We start from the raw sequence: 19,731 nt of genomic DNA on the forward strand, positions 1-19,731 counted from the left end.
TGACTCTGTGTATGGCGTTGGAGAGAGTCTCTGAGAGAAGAGCATCATCAGCCTTGAACCCCTGAGCAAGTTGAGTTGGGGACAGGGGTAGCAGGAAAGAGGGAGACGGGCATCAGGCTTCTACGCAAAAAGCCTCAACATAGGAAAGCGAGACCAACCTTCGCGAAAAGCTCGCCCCGCAGACTGAACAAGAGAATGGGCGAACTCCGAGGTGTCGGAGAAGGTGACGGTTCAGGTGTTCTGACCGACGGAACTCGGCGTTGCAGACATCGCACTTGACCAACATCCTCGCTCATCCCCACAGTCGGACTTGTGGGATTTGGCCTTGGATGAACTAAAGACGCACCAAAACCGTTGGTGTCGGCAGCAATCGTTATCATGTCCAAAGGATGTGAATCGGAGAGGGAGGATGGCCGTCGGAGGTTGTGGGGTAATATGGGCAGGTCAGAGTTTAAAAGGAGACGGCTTCGGAACGTGCGGGGGATCTTCAGTTATAGAACCCCACTCTCGGGACAAGGTTCGCGTCGGAGTTGTGGGGTTGCTAGAGGAGCCTGCAACCAACGCGGCCCGTCTTCCTAGTGTAAGACCAGCCCGGTCTAAGCTTAATGCCCGATGCCGTTGTCGAAAGTGCCACTGACAGTATGCATTTACGAGTCGGACTTGCTGAACACGTTGACCTCCACTGGTTACATCAATTGCGGGGGATAGTGGGGCTTTCATAGAGATCCGTCGTGATGCGAGGCCTTCGTTGAGTAACTAGCTGCCGGAGAATCGGGCTCTAGAAGTGCGGCAAGCAGATCTCCATGAAGTTCACCGAAAGTCTCCAAAAGTAAAGGCCACGGAGGCAATGTACTCATATAAGTGGCATTGTGTAAGCCTTTGTCGTTCAAGTGCCTTCTACAATCTCGTATCCGTCTTTCTCTGTTATCAGCACATCAGCGAACTTCAACTTTCTACGCCATCCTGTCTTTTTAGGTCTGACATCACTTCAAAATGACTGCAGATTTCTCGAAACTAGGAAGGCTTACCCTTGAGCCCGAATCCAAGGACTGGGACATCATTGTCGTCGGCTCTGGGCACAATGGCCTTACCACTGCTGCATACCTGGCAGCTGCCGGAAAGAAGGTCCTCGTGCTCGAGCGAGCACCCTACGCCGGTGGCGGTGTCGCCGGCCTCCAAATGGCAGAGGGAGGCTTCATCAGCGAGCGTCACAGCGCCATTCATCAGATGATTCTCGCCAACCCTCTCATCGCCAACGACGAACTCGGTCTCCAGGCTAAGTATGGCCTCAAGTACCTTCAACTTGACCCCTGCTACGCCATCGTCATGGAAGACAAAGTTCTTCCCATCTATCACGAGCGCCAGCGTACCGTTGAGGCCATTCGAGAGGTTGCCTCCGAAGATGCGGACGCGTATGAGAAATTCGTCGGCACGTCCCGAAAGATCACTGATCTGCTGATGCCATACATGTTCGAGCCGCCCCGCGACACGTCGGCTGATATTGCTAGCAGTGGTTTTTCGGAGGAGATTGCCACTGTCGGGGCTAGCTCGTCTTTGGATATCATTCAGCGGTACTTCAAGAAAGAAATTCTCCAAGTCGCACTCTTGCGCTTTGTGACCGAAATCCAGCTGGCTCACCCCACGACCAAGGGTACTGGTCTCATGGTGTACCTTGCATTTGGCCTTGTCGACAGATACGGACTTGCTGTACCTGAAGGTTCTGGAACAGCTTTCACCGAGTCGGTCACTCGATGCATCAAGGATCACGGAGGAGACATCAAGTTGGATACCGAAGTCATCAAAGTCGTCACCGAGAACGGGCGTGCGGTTGGGGTCCGAACCCGCTTTGGAGAGTTGCGGGCGAGAGAAGCTGTCATCGGCCAGATTCATCCCCACAAGTTAGATCAACTCGTCGACAGCTTGGACGAGTCTGTGACGGCGTCCGCCTTGAAGACACGTGTCTCTGAGTTCACTCTGTTCATCATCCACGCAGCTCTTGAACGTCCGCTGAAGTTCAAAGCCGGCCCACTCGCCGACAGAAGTGTCATGAACACCTGCTGCCCAGGCACTCTCAAGGACTTGCTCAAGAGCTACGACGACATGGCTCTCGGCCTTCTCCCAGAGAAGATCATGATTAGTGCTTCATGTGTGAGCTCGGCCGACCCCTGCTTTGGCTCAGTATAGAGTGCCAGGTGTGAAAGGATTGTATCTCGCTGGACCGTTCATGCATCCCGGCGGTGGTGTTTGGGGCGGAGGCCGCCCAGTGGCGAAGAGGGTCCTGGAGGATCTCGGCTTGGACTTCGACAAGACTTTCGTTGCGAAGTCGAGCGCTCACCTTTGATTGAGGCTTGGTTTTACCTTAGTTGTGAATCCAGTAGATACATCAATTATTTTCCAGGTTACGAACAGGTTGGTTCAAGTTCCGAGGGTTTTCCACTATAAATAATTTGACTTTATGCTGTGTGTCTTTTTAAAATATCGCCAGGCCACGCACTGCGTCAACAGGTCTTATTGTGTCTGTTTCATTGATTAAACAACTTGCATTGAGTCACAAAATAGCTAGGATGGCCAAAGAATAAACCAAAAAACCCTGCCACTCTTACTCTTGATTATGCCCTTAACCTCAATTTCCTGGGACAATAAAACATCTAGCTAGTATTGATCACCCGGTTTTAGACTTCTCATTTACCACGGCAAAGAAATCCACCGTTGGATCCATCCTGCCCTTCACCAGCTCCATCAATGCCTCTTCATATCTCGGACAGACATTGACAAAGAATTGACCCGCCCGAAGCGTTTCCACAATTTTCTTGCCGACGACGTCGACGTTCTTTCCCTGCTGTTTCAGGAAGGATATGAAGCTTTGATGGAACTCATCGGAGGAAGTGCCAGACAAGGAGTCTACTGTCTCTGTGTATGTGATATCCGGGAAAACAACGCTCACACCAATACCCAATGGCTTCAGAGAAACGGCCATGCATTGACTCATTGAAATATCGGCTGCCTTGCACAAGCAGTAGGAAAAGAGGTTGCTTGCCACGGGTGGTATGGGCACGTTCCCATTAGGAGAGGCGGTGTTGACGATCCATCCAGTTCCGTGAGCAGTCATGCCTGGGAGAAAGGCTCGAACTAGGCGGATGTATCCGAAGACGTTGACATTGACCTGCAGCTGGAGGCTGGTCATGTCGAGGTCAACGATGCCCCCGGATCGGATCAAGACAGCATTGTTGTAAATGATGTCGGGAATACCAATGTCTTTGTGAACAGCAGCTGCAAAGGCTGCGACGCTCTCATCGCTTCCTACATCGCATTGACACGCCCAAGCTTTCAGTCCAGCTTGCCTCAGCGCTTCGACTGTGGCTAGCTGAGGCTCTTGTTGGATATCTGCCAAGACGACTTTGGCGCCGGCTTTTGCGAACTCAACAGCAACAGCTCGGCCGAGTCCATGGGCGGCCCCTGTGACGATTATAATTTTGCCTTGGTAGTCCATGTTGTGGGACTTCTTGTGAAATATTGAGGGGAGACTTGAGGAATATTCAAGGCTTCAGAATCGACTGTGTATGTTTCCCTTGCCAGTTTGCGAATGAATTCTACTCCTCATAGATATTCTCTTTCCCTTCAAATACAGTTTCCTCAGACCACGCTATGTGCTGGGCTGTTCTCTGCCAAGATCTCACATCAACGTCTTCGGATGCGGGGCCGGCGATCGACAGTAGCATTCCGATGGTGGGGTTCGGAGCTGGCCCCGTTTTAGACCGGGGTATCGGAGATCGTGGGGTAGCTGACAGGCCGCGACGGCGGCCATGCCCGCAATGACCACAAGCTACGGCAGTGCTCACGAGCAAAGGCAGCTCCATATCACGGGCGTACTAAAGTCTGTTGACCGAATTTTGGTGTTCCTACTGCTTTTTACATCATCGATTACAATCTGAGATGCATTACAATGTGCCTTTGCTGCAGTGCAACAACCAAAGCAATCTATCGAGATGCGTGGCCAGACCAAGTCACCAGGTAGTACAACAACGGGAAAATCAGACCCCCGAAGCATTCAGAGATGTTCCAAGTCAATATGATTTCGAGAAGGGCTCATACAAATCCAAATCAAGACGGAGAACAAATGGATTGTACAAAAATGGCTCTGGGAAAATGTGCCCATCCCACGGATACCTGCGCTGTACCGTGTTCGCACGTTTCATTACCTGGCAATCGTCAATACTGGTCCGTCGACTATTCTCAAGCTATCCCAATGAATTGCCAATTGACCCCTCTAAAGACGTTTTGGGCAAGCTGTGCGCCTATTCCGACTGAACGGCCATTTGCGGATTGAAGCTGGAACATCCAGGGACATGCTGCCCAACCAACCAGGATAGACCATAGCCGCAGGAACACAAAGTTGTGAAGAGTGAGCTGACCACGGGAAGCTGCAGAATCACACGGCGGGTCGCCGGAAGATGTCGGCCTCGTGTGGTTGGGGGAGGAGGCTGGGGAGAGCTCCGGGCAGGCTGGCTTCGCGTACCGAGTGGGAGTCGCCGGGCTCCGGCCCAACATTGACAGTCTCGATATTTGAGAATTGGAATGGGTTCCATGACGAAGAGTGTACCCATTACGCGCGCCTGGTGGATATGTTGGATTTGCAGTTTTCCCCCCAAATTTTCCTAGCTTACCCTAGCTGCAGTGAAATTGAACTTGGGCTCCCTGCACGACATCCCGAGGAGTGGACATCAGGGGTCTCACAGCGGCCCCGGTGCCCCCACTGATCATACGACGTCTCGGAACCGGTCCCTGAGGGGGCCGGGTGGACCGGTAACCGGTATCCGTTCCGCAGTCTACGATTGGGGACAATGCCTACAAAGAAGTAGAAGATTCAGTCTTTCAGGGAAGAATTTGGCATCATCATCTGCCGAAAAGGAATGAGTCCGCCGTTGAACTGTCGATTTCGCTGGAATTTGTATGCAGATCACCATGGTCTGGCCATCAAATCAAAACACGTGAAATAGTAATATTTACTGGATCCTCTCAATTACTCTAGAACATCTGCCTTCAAGATCAGGCAAATGTGCCCATTTTGTTATTTCCCGAAGCGCGCCAGAGGCGCCCTTAGGTGGCGTTGAAGGATTCAACAGCCACAGCACTATTTCCTGGCATCTCCATCCCAAGACTTTCAAGTCTCGAAACATTGGGCCGGCCCGGGTGAGGTCCCACTCACTCTTCTCGACTGATTCGGTGTGCCTAAATCGCGCGCACTAGGTTTATCCCGTCACCTAGGTGTGCTACCTATGAGGCTGATGTGGGGGCACAGGTCAAGAGTGGATTCTGCCAACACATCATGGCTACCTTACCCCAAAGTGCAGTTTGCCAGGTTGTCGATGCAGCTCGAGAAATGTCGGAAAGTTAAATTTCGTATATCCGGCACAGCACGGACCTTAACGAAGAGAACGACGGTGTCGGGAAACATTGAGGTTGAATTGGGCTTGCTGTTGACCTGCCACCGGCCAAGGCCAAGCCTTTACCACCCTCTCACCGAACCAAACAGTGGAATCATGAATCGCCGTCAATGAACATTGTGCCAAGTAGTTGACCAAAGTGGCGTGATTAAAGAACTTCTACAGCAAATTCAGGCTTAATAGGTCCAATATCGCTTGCAATGCGGGTCCGGTGTGCAAGTTTGGCGCCTGGTATTGCTTTTCCCATGGCGCAGCCGTCGGCCGACTTGCAGAGGGTGAAACATAGTCGCACGGCAGGGCTGTCGCCATTAATGGCTCACCTAAGGAGCCTGCCGGCATCTTAACTCGGCAAATGGGTTCTCACGGAATTCAACAACCAGTGATTGAAGGCAAGTTCCTGCTTGCGCCGTATTGGTATCGAGACCAAGGAAGCCTGGCCCATGATCATCACCAGGATAGGTCCATCCCACAGGGCCATTCCGTCCGATTTCAGCTCGCGATAGATGGGGCTACGAGCGGGAGATCTGCAATGGCCACTGTGTGCAATGCAGCACCCGTACACGTGTAATAAAAAAGCCTTCCCGAGGGCAACATTGATGATCTGATCCTGAAAACTAGCCCTGCAAGTAAGAGTGGATCTAGATCGGGCCAGGCGCGTGGAATCCGGGGTCGCGGCGGCGGCTGTGCCCCTTACCGCAGGAAGCTGTACCCTCGGATGTGTTCATCGTTTTCTATTATGGCTGGCATGGCTTTACAAATCCAACGAGGGGATAACTGGGATCAGGCAATGTCCTCTCTGTTCACCTAACACATCGACTGTCCAGATTGGACGACATCTGCCAAGGTGGCCAAGCTATGAATCGCCTCCCCTTGTGTCACTCCCTTCTCCACATGTCAGTCCACTTCTGGTGACTCGAGCTGCACCTCAGGCTCTCCCGCTTTAGCGCTGTTCTCTTTGCCTTCCTCGCCGGAGATTTTGCCCACGGCCTGCTCCTCCTTCTCTTCCGGCTTCACTGGCTTGACAGGCATCTCCACGCGCACGAGATCCACCTCCAAAGCAAGGCAACCCTCCCCGAGTTTCGACTTTAGCCCGTCCTGCTCGACGTCGAAGTACAGAGACCAGAAGCCGTCGTTCTCAACTACAAAGAAGCCCTCCCAACTGGCAAAGGTGAGCCGGTGGTCCTGCCTGGTGCAGTCGAAGGGACCGTTGTAGTTGTGTTGCGCGTACGGACGGGTCCCGAACTTGACTTCATACGTGTCCCTGTCCACGTAGATCCAATTCATGATCGGGGGCTTGTCACAGATGGTCGATACGAGGCCCGCATACTGGGCTTCGGGGTACGGCAAGAAGTACCCTGCAAATTGATGGCCGAACGCCGAGTCAGGGTCAGTTCCTGTGTCCACGAAGAGCTATGAAGATGTAAGCGAGTGAACCTCGGAAAACCGAAAGGATTGGGAGGGGAGATACCTTGTCTCCGGAGAGAACTACATGTTTCCCTTCGAGCTCCGGGGAGTACTTGGTGGATTTGCGGCACCGGATAAGCAAGTTGTTCTTGCGACTGCGATGTTCTTTTCTCCTAGCTGTCTGTTGCGTATGTCGGATGGCCTCCGCCATGCCGAATGCCGCCGAGAACGCGACAAAAAATGCTGTGACCATCGTGTGAAGTGCGAAATGTGCTTGTTGTCTCTGAGGTAGCGTTCGGCAAGAGGGGCGTTGCAGCTCGATGGACGTAGATTTATGCCAGTGTCTGACAAATTTGCCCGATGTGTCTGGCGCGCCTCTCCCGACACCTTACGTGCGAGCAGGCGGTTGAACAAGCATCATCCCCTGAGCATGGACCTGCTTTCTTTTGTTGGGAGCTGCGGTGAACATCCGTCGGGTAGGGCGAGGAGCTGAGTTTTCACTGCAGATATCTCCGCCGTGGCATAGCACAGTAACCGTACACAGAGTGCGCATCCTTGTCGAGGATCCCAGCAGCAGAGGTCCTCCCTTACGTCCGGATGAAGGGAAATTTGGGAGTCCACCAGCTTCAGCTACATATACTCGAAATGTCTCACAACACCAAGCTCGGAAAAGGATAAAGAGGAAGCCAGCTCCCGCCGAAGATGACTACCTTTTTCCTCAGCAGCACCAAAGTTCCTCAGTCTCATAGCAGATCAGCTTGGAGATACCAACGCCAGAGTCCTTCGCCCAAGAAACCACCAGACAAGCCCGTAGATACTCAACCATCAAAACCTCAACTTTGTCACACAGGCAAGCTGTGGCATAAACGATCTCACGATAACCTCGACTCCGCTTCAAACCATTCACGATCTTCCTCACGTTCACGACCGAACACCGCCAGAATGTCTTCCCCGTAAGTATCATCGCATCCCAGTTTTGCTTTCATGTCCAATTGATTCTTGCCCCCAGTACCAAGAACTCCAACCCCCCGACCAGCTCCACCACTGCCTCCTCCAACCTGTCCTCCTCTACCAACTCCGCGTCTAACAACCCCAGCTACTCCAGCAACACTACCGCTCCCAGCAACTCTCTCAGCACCAGCAACCCCAACAACTCCCTCAACACCACTAACACCAACAAGGAGAACTCTGGAAAGTCCCTCCCCATGCCTGGCCTGTCCGGCCCCGCCAACGGACCCATCGGTAAGTCTAAGTTCGTCAATATTAGGTGCCATATCTGACATCCCACAGGAAACCTCCTCAAGGGTCCCGTTGACGACAACGGCAAGCTCAAGGACGCCGGCCTCATGGTCGGTATCAAGCTTGACCTTGAAGCCGAGGTTCACCTCACAGCTCGGGTCCGAGGTGACATCCTTGTTGGGCTATACTAGGCTGTCTTGCGCAGAGGAGGCCAAGATCGATGGTCGGAGGATCAGGATCGAGGTCGTGTGCGAAATCCTCAAGATGAAGTGTGTCGACGAAGATGGGAGGTGTGTATCGGTTAGTATCGTGAGCTATACGTGGCATTTCTGGGTCGAAGGACGTGGCACTGGCAAATTGTTCATAAACACGATAGCTTGCGATTAATTGAGTCCGTATTTTTATAACCATTGGTGTCTTGTCGACTGTGTGCTGACCTGTCCCCATTTGTGTGATATACCTTGGGAGAGGAAAGAATTAAGACTAGTGTGCGTCTCCTCAGCATTTCTTTCAGTATAGCTTGACTGTGTCTTATACAGTTGTCAAATGATGAGCCTCGGATAATGAGCAAAGAAGAGACAGGAAACATTGAGCTCCTTACACTATATTGATTGACAATTTGGGACTGGGGTACTCAAACGTGCCCCACGCAAGTTCTGTAAAGCCAGACGGGTGCCACCAGAAAACAAACTATTTCCCACCAACCTAACACGATACGAAACACATCCCCAACTGTACCTGAGACATGAAAACTTCGTCGTCCGATCAAACCTCGAGTGTTCAGCGATTTACGTCCGTAGAGTTGTATCCTCCGGCTGCAATCTTGACCGGCTCTAGTGGGACCAACTTAGACTGCTTCCTCGTCTTTGCTCCTTGATCAGGAGGCACCACCTTCCCAAGGAAGGTTCGCTTCATCTGTTCTAGGCGTGACCAGTACTGCCGTGAGGACTCACTGGGACGCCGTTCCCAAGGTCCTAATATGATCATCTCAGCCTTCGTGATGCCACTCCACTTCATGAAATGCTCGGTAGGGGCATTAACTTCGTCTGGAGGTGCTTTCAGCTTGAATTGATCGATAAATCGATCAACGAGTAGCCAGCGAGAGATGCATGCTGACTTTGTTGAAGCCTCGACCGCAGACCAATACTTTTCGCGCCCTTGAAAAGAGATAGAGGCGCCTTGCCGTGTCAGGAATTTCGCGGATTCCAAAATTCCTGCTTGGCAGGCGGCAATCAGCGCGGAGCCGTCAGGGCATCCCTCAAAGTCGATTTGACTCCCCATCGAGAGAAGATTCTCCATGGTCTTGATGCTGCCTATGGCTGCCGCACGACAAAGTGGGCTCCACGCGTCTATGGGTTCCATATTTAGGAGCTTTCGGAAACTTTCGAAAGACATCCGACGACGATAGAGAGGAAACCCAGATGTCAGGCAAGCAATATCCGGAGATCCAGGAAAAATGGAAGTTGTTGACCAGGGCAGTGGCGTGAGCCTCATATTCTGAAAATCCCCGTTGAGTAGGAAAGCAGTCATGGAATTCCTCAGCATGCTCAAATGGAGTGCAGACCAGCCGGATCTGTCAGTTTGATAGGGGTCAACAGAACTTCGCGTAAATCTGAGAAATATAGACGGCAGTATGCTGTGTATTTGTGCTGTGTCTTGGTGAAAAAGTAGGTAATGCAAAACATTGAGCCCTCTCTGATCTGTCGATTTCAGACTAGCCCCGGGGCGCAGTAGATGAAGGATAATGTCGAGGTTTCGACTGGAACAAGCTCTCGAGAGCGGTCCTGCACCTTCATCGTCCCGACAATTCAGATTGCTGCCTGCCTGGATGAGCATTGAAACGATGACTGGCGCGGGCCCATTGGTGTTATGTCCCTTCATTGCCAGGAGAAGGGGCGTCCGGCTCATTGAGTCTCTAGCTTCTAGATCCGCACCAGCAGTGAGAAGAAGTCGAACTGCATTCGTATTGTTCGTTTGAATAGCTCCGTGTAGGGGCGTCATCCCCATCTGCATTCGGTTCACGGCCGTGGAAACGACTGTGGAACTTGGTACGCCGTACCGCTCCCTGTGGCTATATCAGCTCGCAAGTCACCACCGAGTATGGAATCACTGGCTCATAACATGATTCGTTTGTTCGCAGGTGCTTTAAAAGCAAATCTAACCCCTCGTTGTTTTGCGCGTTAACTGCGAGATTGACGAGGCCGTTGGGTTCGCTTAATATGCATCCACCATCCGCAAGATATTTATCCAACATTGCTTGCAAGATCGGATTCAGTGATGGTCTTGTAATCATATCCTGCATTGCCGATCTGTGATATCCAAAGTTAAAGTTAGCATTTGCGCCACTTTCCAAAAGCCACTTGACGATAGGCGATCTTCTAAGGCCAATGGCCATTGCTAAGGGGGTGCGGTTGAAGTTGCCTTGACACATATCTATGTCAACCGAAGGCTTTTCTTTCAACAGAGTTTGACAAGCAGATAGATTGTTTGCCCGAATCGACCCAGCAACCGCTTTCGTAAGAGCAGCGGATGACGCCTTCTCTGACGCGGAGGCTGCATCAGGCGAGGTGGCTGTGTGCATCTTCAAGCGATCGATAATGGCCTGATGGTTAAGTTGGTACGCTAAAAGCAATGGCGTCATTTCATTTGATCTCGGAGTGGTGTCACTGTTGAGTTCCAACAGCCTTTCAACTAAGCTCAAGTTGCCGGTCTCAACAGCGACATGTAGAGCCAGCCGGCCGTCGGTAGACCGAGCATTTATATTTGCGCCTCGCGAAACGAGGATTTGCAGAGCATCTTGGCATCACCAAAGAGCTGCAAAATGGACAGCAGTAAGTCCATGATCCGTCGTTGCTTCCAGGTTGATCGACGGTACTTTGTCAAGGAGGTCCATAAGAAAATCGGTTGCGCCCGTAGCAGCAAGATGAAGTGGTTTCACAGCGGCAAAGCTTTCTGAACCATGGCTATATCGACATCCAATTTCCCAATTCAATGTCTCATAGGAGTCTTTCGGTGAAATGAGTTTCGATAAGAAACCTGTCGCATTTCGGAAAGCTGCCATATGAAGTGGACTCCATCCGTCTTTGCATCGGATTGTGAGATCAGCTCCTCGCTCGAGGAGAACGCTTGCCAGGTCGAAATTCCGCTCTTCCAAATGATAAACCATTCCTGGTGATTGAAAGTGGGTTGTGGTTCGGAGGTTTGGATTTGCACCCGACGCTATCGTAATTTGGAGGATCTCACGCCTGTAATGCGTCCCATCTCGCGGATTGGAGATGTGAATGAGACCCAAACCTGAATTCGGGTTCGTTAGATTCAAAAAGGCCGGATCTGCGTGTTTCAAAAGACTTTGAAATCTGGAAACGCTTTCGTCGTTGATTGCTGGTAATGCGCAGACATGCTCAATTGCGGAGACATCACCAACCCGACGATTGACTTCAACGCCCCGCTGCAGCAACTGCTCCAATGCCTTATCATATTGAAGGCTTGCCGAGGGCTTCAGAAGTTGGCACGCTGAGGGTGATTCTTGGAATGTTGACCAGTCCTCTGTGCTTTCGATTAACAGGCAAACTGTGGAGTCGGCCAAGGGAAAGTTGGTTGTGCTCGAATTCTCTACAAAGGCTGAGAATACTGAAGATAGAGATAGAAGACCAGATTGTGACTTGACTTTCTCGTAATGCCTCAAGACACCGGTGTGTACAAGGCTGGTGAATATCTGGTCGGCAGCTTGATATTCTTCTCTCGATGCATGGAGCGAAAAGCCTTTGGTGTAATGGTTCCAAATTCTTGACGCCTGCATATCCTGGGAATCAAGAAGAAAAGGCTGAATCAAAAAAACTAGTATTTCCGAGGACGGAGGATCGAAGTCCGTGGCCTCAAGGTAATACTCCCATGGCATCTTCCCATCGCTATGAAGCTCGCGAGAACCGGGCAAAAGCTGCTCAAAACGGGCAGCCAAAGCAAAATTTGTTTGAGCCCCTAACCGATGTAGAGGGGTTTCGCACAAGTAATCGGCAGGTGAAGGCTGGAAGCCCAGGCCCAGGAGCCGATCCAATATTTGCTCAGTACCTGATTTGGCGATCAGTAAGAGAATTGGAATTGGTGAATCCCAGGCCCCGCATCCAAATGCCTCTTCTTCTGACAGTATCTGGGCCAATTTTGTTTCCTGTTGCGCTAAGGCCAGCGAAAATGGCGTGTGCCCTTTGTTATTGCGCGCGCAGAGGCTGCAGCCATTATGCAACAAGACATCTAGCATTGCTTCGATTGCACTTTCCCAATCCATCAAATCACCTTCTTCTATCCAAGTTTCATGATCACCGAGCACCAGATTATGCAACAGCGTGTCCCCAGCGCTGCGATCTATGATAGATGACAGGTCCACGCGTGTATCGCCGGCTGCCGTCCGAAGTGAACTGACGCTGATCTCATGGCAAGCCTATAGTGCCAGCTTTTCGAGGCTTAATCGATCCTCAGATATGCGAGGATCAATATCGTATGTTTTGATATTTTCTTTGTCAGCTGCTAGCAGCAGAGAGAATCTCCAGAGTATTCGGCATAGCTCCAAATGCAAGGGTGACGTGTCGATTATGCCGCTCAGAGACTCGCAAAAAAGACAGAGTGAACGCATTGTTCTGGAGCTTGAATACCCACCTACGACATCAAGTAGCATTTGCAGTTGTTCGGAAATACAATCTAAATCGCTTTGGGCTCGCGCGGTTCCTTCGGTGACTAGAAGCTCAACAACGGAGAAGTCGAATGTCCATGTCCAGCAGCTCGCTGCCAGGCCAACTAAACTTGGGGTCCCGCCGAGTTTTTGAACGAATATGCGTATGGTATGGAGCGTGTAATGGGTTTCGGACGCGTCTGTTCCCATCCAGCGTTGGACGCGGTTCGGAATTTCTGGGGCTTCGTCGCGGAAAAGCTTCAGAGACCCGTATAGACAATCCACGGAACATTCAAAGGCTCTCTCAATAAGTGCCTCTTGACTCTGACACTCGATTTTGGCGAGTAGAAAGGAGCTGATCTCCGGCAAAGAGAGCGATGCGGCAAAAAGCAACGGGTGGAAGTCGTTGTCGACAATTTCCGCTATCAAGTCCACCTTCTCATCATTTTCGAGCTCCTCATCATTTTCGAGCTTCCTAGCCCAACTTGTCATTTCCAGAACTAAAACCACAACCCAATACGTGAAGCATGGCGTTTTACGTGGGTCGAAGAGACACTTTGCACTTGCTAGCATAGCAGGGTCTTCCCACTCCTCTCTTGAGTAGTACATCCAGTTCGTTGCCGCATAGCTGTATAATGGATGATTCTGAGTTGTTTTCTCAATGTCCGATAGGTGCTCATCTGTCGGGGTTGGAAGACGATTGAAATTCTCCAGCTGGAGATACTCTAGACATCGTGTTGCCAAGAGTCTGTTGCATTTAGACCTTGAAATGGTAAACATCGGGAACTCCGACGACTTCAAGACGTCGCTCGTCAAGAACTCTTGAACCGAAAAGTGGGCAAACTCCAAATATTTCCCATCGTTGGACCTTCGAATCAGACTACTGCAGTGCCGAGTAATTGCATCTTCCCGAATCAAGCCGGATGCCTTCAACAACGATCCATTTGATGGCACTGAGAGGACTTCCCGACACTGTGCAATACTGAGCTCTGGATCAGCGTAGGCAATTAGGTTCAGCGTTATCTGAACATATGACCGCTGTGCGTCGGGGACTCTCTTTAATATGCGCATGTACGTCTCGGGGAGGTCGGGTGGCAGACTGCGTAGAGCCTCTCGGCACTGCTCATCTGACATGCAGTACCCAAGATTGTCGAGTTGGCACGCAACCCAACGAAACCTGTTCAAATGCCAAGTAAGCGAAGAGCCATTAAATTGGCGTCCTTCGGAGTTTTTAAGAACGTACATTCCGTTTGCTCCCTCTACTAAGCCATCCACAATTTCGCCCTCCAGGGAAAGGTCTTCGAAGTGTAGTCGCTTGGTCCTAATCCGCTGCTGAATCTCTGAAGTGACATACTCGGTTATGTCTTCTTTATGAGCTGCTATTTGTACGTTGACGAAGTCGATTTCTGGGTCGGAAAGATGATCTCGAATGTTGTCTTCATTGCGACTCAAGACTGCCATTGAGATCTCATCGGAGCTTTCGGCAATCGCGCATAAAGCCCGGACAACCTCTCCTGTGGTATCTTGACATTCATCCAGACCATCAATGATCAAATATACCTGGTCGAAGAGTTGGGACATCGTTAGAATGACTTTCGTCAGGTCATCTGGGTCTGGGGAGCCTGATAAGCCTTTCTCGGGATGAAGCTCGCAGTAATATTCTTCCAGCATCACGTAGGCTTGTTCGTTCTGCTTCGCAAGCTGATGGGCTAAAGCCCCTAGAATGCCGACCAGCCTCTGTGTTGTTTCATTCTTGTAATCGCAGAAGAAGAAACCGATTGCTACCGTATTGGAGCTTCTTGCCAGAGCGTGTCCAATGATAGACCCCGCAAGAACCGTTTTGCCTGCACCTGGAATACCACTCAGCCACAGTCGTGACCCAGGACTCATAAGCCATGTCTGGAAGATTGTAGACGCTCGAGCCACATGCCAGTTCTCGGGTGTCGCAGCTTGATGCTCATGTCGTAGTTAGGCTGCCGGTTGTAAGGTAGAAAGAACCGGAGGACACGTTTCCGGTGAGAATCCTCTTGAATCCGTACCACGATCTCTCGGGTCTTTTTAACGTCGGCTTGAATATCAGCGGTCGTTCTTGCCCTATCGTCTTCTTTTGCCAAGCAACGTAAGAGGGCCTCCATGGAATTGGCCGTCAAGGCCAGGTTGACGTTTTCTTTGTGTCGGGAGAGTTCGGCAAGCAATTCTTTGGTTTTCGAGGACGTGTATGGCCACATAAGCCTCTGGAGCTTGCCTTTTGGGTTGGTGTCGTACTTTTTTGTCTTCTGGGAAATTTCGTTGAGGATGAAAGCGCATCCCTCGATGTGGTGCATTCGGAAGTCCTTGTTGAATGGCTCATCTCCCATCTCGTGACCACTCGCTGACCTCGATAGCATGTTGACGGCGCCTCCTAGCAGATTCACCTCTTTGCGAAGATCGTCGACCTCCTTCTCCGCATTCTTGACTGATTTAATATACTTTGTCAAGCGCAGAAAAACTACATCCGCGAGAGTGACCAGACCGGCGATGCTAGCCGAGATGCTCAGCGGGTCGGCCATGATGGCACAGGCTGGCGCAATGCAGCGCTGCAGAGAATGATGAACTATTTTCCTACAGTTGTTTAGCGAAAGTGAGATGGCGTAGAGGACAAGCTGGACTCACTTCTGCGACCATAAATGGCTCTGAGCGCAAGCATTCCGCTGGCTTTGTTCGGGGGTCTATACTTCACGCGCGCAACGCCGCGAGGTATTGAACAACCGTTATCCTCTGGCAGCTAAGGGGCTGCGCGTGGCCTGGGCTCATGGCAGATTTATTCAGGAGGCCAGGAGATGTTTCTTAGGTACCTCCCCCCTCCCATCCCCCTGTTCGCAGAGGACAGGAAAATACGACAGCCTTTGCAGGTTGGGTGCATATTGCAAGGCGGAGTGGTTGCGATTTTGTCCACATCCTCATTGGTGGCCTTCTCGTAAAATACGCCTCACTTTGTGTAGCTTGCAGGAAAGAGGGTGTAGATGCTGTCTCAGGGTGGGTGGGCTCTGGCGATTTTGCATCCATGTTGGCGGACACCACTGGCCCTAGCTGGCCCTTCTGTGCCACAGCGTTTTATGGCTCCACCATATGCACCAATTATCAGCAGCACTTGGTCGGGCAATCACCGTGGCTTGAACTTTGGACTGACGCTTCATGGACTTGAGCAGCAAGACCGCTCATCAAGTGAGGTTGATGGCCTGTAAATGGGATGGGACACTCACACGATCTACGGTGCCCAAGGAAGGCACCTAGTATAGATGGCTGTCAGCCCGCGATCCTTCCCAGCAAGACTCTTCCCACCTACATTGCTGGAAAGTCATGCAATCTTGAGAACACATTCGGCTTACGTGTCGGCGCAGCCCTCCGAAACACGACGAATGAAATTATACCTGCTCGAGGACCTAGGGGGTATTCGTGGCAACCGCACGCCTCAGCTTTTCCTGACTGCAGACAACGCTGTATGGTGGAGGAGCAGTGCGCCTGGTTTGCCTAGGCGCCAAATCTCACTGCATATGCATGAGGCACAGCCCTGAGGCTCATCTGAAGGCTACCTTACCTGTTGAAGCCTGAGACTTCTTGACTGCCTTTGCCGCAAGATGCTTGACCTTCTGGTTATCGGCGGTCTTGACTCTGCACACTATCCATCATTCTCTGCGAGCTCAGTCTGCCGATATGGCTGAAATCGTCGGCATCGTCTTAGGCCTCGCACCTCTGCTGGTCCAAATTAGCAGCGGGATCAATAAGCTTCACGACATCCGCCAGAATGTAAATGAAGTTCATAATGAGGTGGACTTTCTCTTAAGTGAGCTAAAATTCATGGTTTGTCTCATGCAGTCGGTCGATGATGCCACATATTGTGAAGAGCAGGCTCTCGCTCATTGCCAGCGAAGCTGCAGCCGAGTCCGCGAGAGTCTTGAAAGGCTGATAACAAGGATCATTGAACGCCCCAAAATGGGTGGAACATCGGTGTCGAAACTTTGGATCTTTCGGCATCTGAAGGAAGATCTTGTAGCGCCACAGAGGGAAATCGATTCAGCCAAGATAAATCTGAGTTTGTATGAGCCGTCTATTCACGCCCTCAGCTGCCAGATGATTGATGCCTGGCACAGATTGCTTCAATCAGTTCAAGTCAGACACCTATGCCTCGAAACCCCCTCTTCAGAATCCTCCACTCAGACAGCCGGACTCGCATTGACTAAAGAGTCTTCGGAGCTGTGTCCGGAGCCATCGAAATCCCGGGCCATCGATGTCGCGAAGACGCACCAAGTAATTAAGCGCCAAAAATTGAGATACCGCCAAGACTGCTTATCGAGATCTTGTTGCTGTCAATGTCACCGCTCCGAGAGGGCCTCCGGGCGCTTCTGGGCGCTCGACTACAGCCTCATGGGAATCTTTCAAACATGCAACGTGGAAGAATGTAATGCAGCGAAGTATGGCGTAAATCTTCGACTGGCTTTGACGCAACTTGGCATCCATCGATCCGTTGTCATAAAAATCCACTTTCTTAGTGGACCGGGATCGTTTTCACCTTCATTCGGTCTCCAGACTGAATACAGCGTCCCGTACACATCTCCAGGCTTTGAGGTCATTTGGAGATGCGAAAATGGAATGATCGAGTACGAAGATGCTCGGAACCGTCTGATCCACCTCCATCGCAGTGATCCAAATTTTCAGTACCAGATAAATCCTGCTGGGAGATCCTATGTCGAGGTAGTACTTCCTGTGCGCTTGATGAGTAACCACGTTTTGCTGAACCTTATAGGAGCTCTTGAGTTGTCCATGGGGAGGGTTTGCTACCCGGAAGCAGTTCGGGCTGCTTCAGCTGCTCATGGGTGACTTGGGGATGACACAAGGCAGCATGCATCCTCGGTAAGTAGACGTTGAAGTTCGTACATGGCGAAGCGGCTTGCGATGGAACAATCAAAATGGACTGCCAGGGGTTTGAGTCTGACAAAACGTTCTGTAGATTCCTCGCGCGATGCGCGAAATGGATTGGGGAAGGTCCGCACCTTGACCTTCTTGAGGCACTAATGCATCTAGACTTCGACGCTGGAGAAGTAGAGGCTCAGGAATGGCCAGAGCCTTGCTCATCAAATTGGAGATCCGAGAGTGTCACTCCTGATCCCTTCTTCGTTGAGTATATCAGCATCCTTTGCAAGGATAACCAAGGTGCGCCGAAGAACATTGTTCAACCGCCCGTTTACGATTAGCTGACTAGTATCAGGTTTTGCCGGCATGACGCCTCTTCACGAGGCTGTCTTATTTGGATCATCGCAGTCAGTGAAGACATGGGTCGAGCGGTCCAAAAGAGACGAGAAGAACTTTCTTGGCCAAACTCCGCTTCACCTCGCAGTCTACAAAGCTGAGTACCTAACGGCCCTACTAGAGTCAGGTCACGATGTAAATGCTGTCGACAACTATGGCATCACGCCCCTGATGTATGCAGCCGCGACAGACCAAGAAGACGCTCTCTTCATTCTTATCAATGCACATGCGAACCTAAAAGCAGTGGACAGTCGGTACCAACGTACCTTCTTTGGTTACGCCGTTGCCAGGCGGAATTGGGGTCTGATATACAATCTTCTCTTGGTCATCAAGAAATCTGCCAAGAAAGAAGTCGCGGAGTCTTGGGTACGAGCAACAACAGCAAACGCCCAAGTGGCTGTTCCGGACTTGGATTATGACAGCCCCGTCTCTCTCCGACACTTTCTGACTCTGTGTCAAGACGTGAATTTCACCTACGATAATGGAGAAGACAGAAGGAACAACTGCCTTCTCCACGACATTAAGAGCGTCTCTGACTTGGAAGCCTTGATTGACAATGGATTCACAATGATCAACCATGTCAAAAGCCTTGGTCAGCACGCTCTCATTAACGCTGTAAAGCATCATGACGTCGCAATGACTGCCAGGCTCTTGGAGCTCGGAGCAGACGTCAATCTCGAAGACAATCAACAACGCACAGCGGTTGGTCACGCGCTGAGAGGCTTGAGTACTAGCGACTTCAGTCGAATCTGTTCAACGATGGAAGTCGTGAGGGTCTTGCTTCGGGCCGGTGCGAATGTGCTTGTGAGAGATCGTTGCAAATGCCCTTGCTCGCCGACAGGCTGCCTCACTGCTACAACAAACAAGGGCTGTAGCGACCACCTTGGGTGGGGGCTTCACTTTCCAATATGGTCACTGGAGTGGCTCAATATGGTTCATGAACATCGAGGCGTCGAAATTGCACGAGAGGTTGCTTTATCGCTCATTCGAGAGGCGACGCATGAAGATCTGGAAATGACCCATGTCTGTTGCGAATTCCAACTCGACGAATGTCCCCTAGGATTCATCCTCAGTTCGAAGAAATCCGAAGATGACGTTGACGAAATCATAGACGAAGAACAAGAATTCACGGACATTTTGAACAGTGAATTGGCGCACAGGAATGAGGGATCATACGAAATACTTCTCAACCAATGGTTTACACTAATTGGGAACTTGGTTCGAAAAGCCACCCGGAGGGCGGCGGAGACCAAGAAACAAAAGCATTCGCGAAGGGTGAGCATGACGCGTACGCTTGGGATCAGTGACACCACGGCTAACTGTAATTACAGCAAGGTCCAGAAATTGATTACAAAAATGATTGCTTCACGTACACTACGGATACGGATATTTTTCTGAATCAAAACCCAGCACCGGGCGTTCAGACCTCTATTTGCGAGTACGTCTTGTGGATGGAGCACGAGTATCACCAGGGACAAATGTCCAAGCTGGAGAAATTCACTCGAGAAGCCTGGTATTCAAAACGGATTTCGTTGCTCCATACGCTGCTCAGTATCATTGAGATTCCGGTAGGGTCTCTCGTTGATCGATTGAGAAAGCTGCAACCACTATATGTTGATGGTCGTAAGGACCCCATCGATCCCGAGCCCTACATCAAACACTTGTTGGCCTCTGCGAACAATCGATGACATACGA

General features: G+C 51.0%; 6 protein-coding genes across 6 annotated transcripts; 3 read left to right on the top strand and 3 right to left on the bottom strand.

The window, feature by feature from the left end:
- Positions 1–993: 993 nt before the first annotated feature.
- CGCA056_v011128 (4,4'-diapophytoene desaturase) lies at positions 994–2,184 on the top strand (the record flags this gene model as incomplete). Its single annotated transcript, XM_037326375.1, has 1 exon — positions 994–2,184. The coding sequence occupies one exon, from the start codon at positions 994–996 to the stop codon at positions 2,182–2,184; it is 1,191 nt and encodes a 396-aa protein (XP_037175750.1).
- Positions 2,185–2,662: 478 nt separating this feature from the next.
- Positions 2,663–3,490, bottom strand: yxbG-0 (putative oxidoreductase YxbG; the record flags this gene model as incomplete). The annotated part of the gene is made up of 1 exon (XM_037326376.1): positions 2,663–3,490. One exon carries the CDS (start codon positions 3,488–3,490, stop codon positions 2,663–2,665), a length of 828 nt encoding a protein of 275 aa, XP_037175751.1.
- A 2,848-nt stretch (positions 3,491–6,338) lies between these two features.
- Positions 6,339–7,101, bottom strand: CGCA056_v011130 (uncharacterized protein; the record flags this gene model as incomplete). Its single annotated transcript, XM_037326377.1, has 2 exons — positions 6,339–6,854; positions 6,913–7,101. The coding sequence occupies 2 exons, from the start codon at positions 7,099–7,101 to the stop codon at positions 6,339–6,341; spliced, it is 705 nt and encodes a 234-aa protein (XP_037175742.1).
- Positions 7,102–7,790: 689 nt separating this feature from the next.
- On the top strand, positions 7,791–8,278 carry CGCA056_v011131 (uncharacterized protein; the record flags this gene model as incomplete). Its single annotated transcript, XM_037326378.1, has 3 exons — positions 7,791–7,801; positions 7,858–8,090; positions 8,139–8,278. The coding sequence occupies 3 exons, from the start codon at positions 7,791–7,793 to the stop codon at positions 8,276–8,278; spliced, it is 384 nt and encodes a 127-aa protein (XP_037175741.1).
- A 5,595-nt stretch (positions 8,279–13,873) lies between these two features.
- Positions 13,874–15,299, bottom strand: HET-E1-5 (Vegetative incompatibility protein HET-E-1; the record flags this gene model as incomplete). The annotated part of the gene is made up of 3 exons (XM_037326379.1): positions 13,874–13,877; positions 13,994–14,706; positions 14,790–15,299. 3 exons carry the CDS (start codon positions 15,297–15,299, stop codon positions 13,874–13,876), a joined length of 1,227 nt encoding a protein of 408 aa, XP_037175355.1.
- A 2,397-nt stretch (positions 15,300–17,696) lies between these two features.
- On the top strand, positions 17,697–19,724 carry PSMD10 (26S proteasome non-ATPase regulatory subunit 10; the record flags this gene model as incomplete). Its single annotated transcript, XM_037326380.1, has 4 exons — positions 17,697–17,940; positions 17,996–18,628; positions 19,148–19,311; positions 19,368–19,724. 4 exons carry the CDS (start codon positions 17,697–17,699, stop codon positions 19,722–19,724), a joined length of 1,398 nt encoding a protein of 465 aa, XP_037175973.1.
- Between the last annotated feature and the right edge of the window lie 7 nt (positions 19,725–19,731).

The sequence above is a fragment of the Colletotrichum aenigma genome (genome assembly GCF_013390185.1).
Source record: "Colletotrichum aenigma strain Cg56 chromosome Unknown KSG_Cg56_contig07, whole genome shotgun sequence".
Lineage (NCBI taxonomy): Eukaryota > Fungi > Ascomycota > Sordariomycetes > Glomerellales > Glomerellaceae > Colletotrichum > Colletotrichum aenigma.